Genomic DNA, 5,550 nt, shown 5'->3' with positions numbered 1-5,550 from the left:
AAGAATTGGTTCCCTGTTGGCATCAGCATCATTTCATGTGTCATGTTCCTCCCATCTCCTTGAACAGATAAAATAGAACAAAACTTGTAATTTCCATGTTAATTGTACATAGTAGCCTGAACTCGAAATCAGTTTATATTTAATCTGTTCATGTTTATTAACTGCCTGAATGAACCGATTCAGCAAAATTTATCGAACTTTCCAAAGTTTTAGATTAAAATCTAAAACCTTTTTTTAGATTTTAATTTTTACTATATTTTTCAAAAGATGGGGACCATTTATAAATCAGATTTTCTAACGCTACATATGATAAAGATCCACGTAGGATGAACTGAATAAGACTTTCGACGCTATACAAGAGGGAGTTTGTTTGATTTTCCCCTTCTGCTTGGACATTAAATGTTTGGTCACACAACACCGGTATACTTTGAAAATGTATTCAATGTCATGTCAAATATGTGACTATTCACGTTGGAACATCATATACAATATATATAGACCATTTCACAAGATGTAAACAACACTGGTCCAGAAGCACTTCCTGTTTCAGTTTTTTAACACTACATAAAATCTGGGATAAATTACAACCAACAGAATATTTAAAACTGAATCAAAAAGTTAAACAAACATCTTTTAGATGTTTTCTTTACATGTGAAATAAAGAAAACAGTTACAAACTGAAACAGGAAGTGTTTCTGGACCAGTGTTGTTTACATCTTGTGAAATGGTCTATTTATATATACACACACACACACACACACACACACACATATATATATATATATATATATATATATATATATATATATATATATATATATATATATATACTGTATAGCCTAACATTTTCTCTCTCTCTCTCTCTTTCTCTCTTTCTATATATATATAAAATCCAAAAAGTGTTGTTAGGATTTCCAACATGAATAGTCGTCATGTTATTTGATATGATATTTATGTTTTGTACTTTTGATCAGATCATATATAACATACATTATTTATGTCTGATGTAAGTTATACATATATATATATATATATATATATATATATATATATATATATATATATATATATATATATATATATATATATATATATATATCATATATACTATAAAACTATATCATAATAAAGTTTCTCACAACATGAGGTGAAAATATGCATCTGCTGTATTTAACCCTGACACTGAGTCTATTGGTAAAAATTAATTTGTGACAATGAGCATAATATTGTTCTTTCACTGTTAGACATGTGTGAGCTAAGCCTTCAACAGAAGTATCTGAATCTAACCTGTTGTAAGACAATAGAAAACCCCTGAACAAAAGAGCAATTTATTGCACAATATTTTCCCATTTTTAGAGTTTTGGGTCATCAGGTGGAAAGTGAATGCCACTTATATGGCACATTTTATCGATTTGAACTATGTACTGTTTAGACCACTGATATGACAAGCTGACTATTGATGCAAAACAGAGAAAGCTATGCTGTCTGAATACCACATATGTACTGACAAACACCTATACACATCTATATAGACATAAATACACCATATAAATAGTTATATAATGTTATTTTATTCATCCTGTGTGATCTCTGAAGAACTTTTAATCTTATCATCCAGCTGTGTTGAATGAATGATAATAAGATTTTCTGCCATATATCTAGGCAAAATGTTTAGTTAAAAAATATATACATACATAATTAATTACATTTGTTTTTGATTGATTTTAGTATTATTTGCAAAAATCATATACAACAATTTTCATAATGAATAAAAAAAATCAAAGGTCATGTGTGGAATTCAAATCACAATTAGTCATTTACAAAAAGGCAAATCAGGTTTAGTTGCAGTATTCACAAGTAATACATTTTGTTTAAGCAATGTGATTAGTGTGTTCTTCACAACAGGACTGTTTTATGCATGATGTTTTTAGGGTGCAGACTAGCGGGTAAGTTTTTATCTAAGTCTGTTTTTTTTTTTTTCTGACACCTGACGGCGTTGTCTTCTGTCTTTTTTTCATGCATCAACATTCTTATCCTCCATGGGTCTGAAAAAGCATTGATAGCAGATTTTTTAACCATCAAAAAACTTGACAAAAAAGCTGCAGACGGAATGCCATCCCTCTCCGCAGTAGCTCACATCAGGCCCTATGTCTGAGACTCCATCATTCAGTACTTCTCCGAACCCCTCATCCTCTTCTTTCTTCACCTCCTCTTCCTTCTCTTTCTGTCCTTCTTTTTCTTTCCTCACGGGCGCCTCTGTTTTGCGCTTGCTCTCTTCATGCGTTCCCTTGCTAACGTGTGTGGTCGTCTCTTCTCCGCTTCTCTCTGTGAGTTTCATGTGAGATGCGCTGGGTGCTCTCTTACACAGGCGTGTTTTCAGGACTTTGTCCCCCTCGCAAGCATTCTTTCGCTTCTTCAGTTTGCTCACCACCTGTTTCCAGTATTGGGAGGACTGGGTGCTGTACACAGAGCATTCCTGAGGTTTTCCAGCAAACTGGCATGTGTAGGGAGGTTTGAGCCCCTCCTCCTCAAGGGTGGAGCAGCTCACCTGGAGCAGAATGTTAGCTCCTCTCTCTAACGTCTCCCAGGTGCAGCGGTGCCCATCCTTAGTGCTTAGTTGACCAGACCCCAGCGAGGGATTTATGGCAGTACTTTCGGATCCAGTCACTGCATCTGATGGTTGTTTGGACTTCTTTTTTGCCTCAGAGAATGATAGGAGGAGGAAGACGAGGGAAAAGATGAAGAATAGACTCCGCCCTCGCATGGCTGTGTGTATAAGGTTATAGAAAGGAAGAAATCTCTGGTTCAGGGCACACACGGCACCCTCAGAAAAGAGAAATCAGCACCTGCAAAATTAGAGAGGAAAACATTAATGCATGATGAAGGGTTAATATAGTTAACTAAAACCCCTAAAAAACATGTTTCTTATTTTGATTCAAATAAACATTTACTGAAGTAAAATATTTTATTTACTTTATATTTTATATTTATTATCTTTTCTATTATATTTAGACTTTTTATTTCAAATAGCTGCCAATGCAGCATTTCTCCTTTTCATTTGGTTAAATACTCTATAAGGACATATAAAAAATAAAAAGACAAAACACACAATAAGATAGCTAAACTTTGATTAAAATTAAAATGACTTTGAAAATATAAAAACGAATTCAAGTCTTAATAAATATAATAGCTTCTCAATCATACTAAAATTCCACTGACATGATGCAGACTAGATAAGTCTTAAATTATTTTAAATATCTCATTTCATATGATTTTAAGAATTTAATTTAATAACAATTTATGTAATTTTAAAATAATAAACCCTTTTCAAATTTCTAATTTAAAACAACTACCTTTTATTTGCATTCATAATAGATATGGAATAGATATGCATGAGTCTGTATGCATCAATTTAATATAACAACAACCTGATCACATCCCATCCTCGTTATCCTATAACGTAGCACAGATATGATGTTTCCCTCCTTATCCACCACTCAAACGCTTGCATTCTAGAAAACAGAGCTGTAAAGTTCTAAATTTAGCGTTTCTCTCAGAGTTTTTTACTTACCGAGCTGACTTCTTCTAAAGACTGCGAGCGAGAGAAGCTTGTGGAAGGATGAGAATGGAGTTGGGAAGAAATAAAGGATGGAATCGAGGGATAAAGGAAAAAAAGTGGGGGCTGCATGGTGGATGTTTTTTGGGGGAATCAATAGGGTATCCAAACCTTCCAGAATCTGGCACCTCCCTCCTCGTCTGAAGACAAATGGACGCCCCTCACCCCATCCCTTCTCTTCACTCCTTTGTCTCATTTCAATCGTTCCGTTTCTCTCTCGCCTATCTTTCTTTCCAACGCATTTTGTGTTGTGTACTTTTTTACTATTAAATAAATAAAATAATAATTAAAACCATTTCAAAAGGGAAACTGGCAATTACTTTATTGCAAAAAAACAAAAAAAACAAACATCAAACAGTTTGTGCTTGTTTCTTTTTAAATGTAGATCCTTGGATCAGCAAGAACTATCAGTTTTCCTCAGGGGACTTTTTACATTTTCATTCTTTTATCCAGTTAAAAATAGTCCTGTTATTTGTCAGGGTATTTGTGTGTGCTTGTTTGTTATTCGCTTTTCCTATGCTTACATAACTGGCAACACTTTCTAATCCTAAACCTAAACCTAAACCATCCCTATGGCCGGGTCGTGCCCTGCTCTTTATCTGTTCAGTTGACGCAGAATCTTAATAGTCAGTTGTTGTTGTTTCTCCATACCAACCAAACCCCAGCTGCTGACCCACAGCAGACACTGGTGAAGTCATACATGGCTGTTGTCTTGCTTTGGGCCTCACAGGCAGTTTGGATTCATTCCAAACCCTGAGTGTGCTTTTGGGGTTGCATGTTGAACTCAGAGGCAAATTTTCAGTCCAGTGCGGGCTTTGCTTTATCTACAATTTTTTAAAATGATTAATAAATTAGTGTTTTTGCTGTTTTCATTTTTCTCTTTATATAGTGACTCTACTGACTAATGAGCACCACTGAGCAAAAGCAATTCGCGTATTAGATGCGGCCCTGAGATTCTTCTCATTGTTCTTCATTTTGAATATTAATGAAATGGTGTGATGAATGAGAAGCGTGAATAGAATGTGTGGCATGTGTGAGGGTGTTTCTGCTCAAATAATGCGTTCTTGTACAGAATCAGAATAAATTCCACTCAAGGTAATTTTCAGCAATTTGTCGATCATAGTAGCAACATCTCCCTCTGCTGGTGGTGGTGATGTGCTTGGGAGTAAGTTTCTTTATGAGTTTTAGATTCAGGTGACCCATTTGCTGAATATACATGCATTGTTGTTGTTGTTATTATTATTATTATTATTATTAATTACCAAATAATTAATTATAATATATTGATTGATATGGATTAAGGACCCTGGATTTCTGTCCTATAAACTTTTTTAGATCTAGAACTAGAAAAAAAAAACGTAAATTCATAAAAATGTCCATGTTTTTTCTGATGTTTTTTTGGATAATGTTAAGGGTCACCTTTGAAGTTAGCTATTTTCTTTTTGAAATATTTTTTTTTAAATGTGTATTTCAAACTTGACAGGTGTCTTGCTATAGGCACGAGTAAGTGCAGTGCCAAGTTTGACGTTGTTTGGTTTAGAAATGCAAAAGATATCGGTACATATATCAGTAAAAGAAGTATACATTGAAGTTGTGGTTAAAAAGAAACATTCTGAAATTAGAGAGGGTTGGGGTTTAAAAATAAACATTCTGTCAGCTAAACATTAAGGCCGTGTGTCCACCAAAGCATTTTTCCACGCGCCTGGCGTATGTTTTCAATGGGAGCGCAGCGTTTTTTAAATGCCATGCCTGCGTTTTTTTCACCCTGAAGCAAATACCACTCTGACCAACTGTCACAACATTCTTTCTGTTCAACGACATCAACTGGCAGAGCTAACCGAACGAAATAGATGAAAAATACATTTTTAGTATGAAACAAATTATCTGCGAAATCAGTTACAAGTAAACTGTGCTGCAAGTATTCTGTAAATGAA

At 34.3% G+C, this 5,550-nt stretch overlaps 1 protein-coding gene across 1 annotated transcript; it reads right to left on the bottom strand.

Annotated features, from left to right (window-relative positions):
* Positions 1–1,552: 1,552 nt before the first annotated feature.
* On the bottom strand, positions 1,553–3,661 carry fgfbp3 (fibroblast growth factor binding protein 3). Its single transcript, XM_039657731.2, has 2 exons — positions 3,572–3,661; positions 1,553–2,846 (listed from the first exon to the last, which is right to left on the bottom strand). The coding sequence occupies exon 2, from the start codon at positions 2,762–2,764 to the stop codon at positions 2,072–2,074; it is 693 nt and encodes a 230-aa protein (XP_039513665.1). The 5' UTR covers positions 2,765–2,846; positions 3,572–3,661; the 3' UTR covers positions 1,553–2,071.
* Between the last annotated feature and the right edge of the window lie 1,889 nt (positions 3,662–5,550).

The sequence above is a fragment of the Pimephales promelas genome, chromosome 15 (genome assembly GCF_988280905.1).
Source record: "Pimephales promelas chromosome 15, fPimPro1.hap1.1, whole genome shotgun sequence".
Lineage (NCBI taxonomy): Eukaryota > Metazoa > Chordata > Actinopteri > Cypriniformes > Leuciscidae > Pimephales > Pimephales promelas.
Note: the sequence above shows the minus strand (reverse complement) of the source record. Positions and strands in the feature narration are given on the sequence as shown.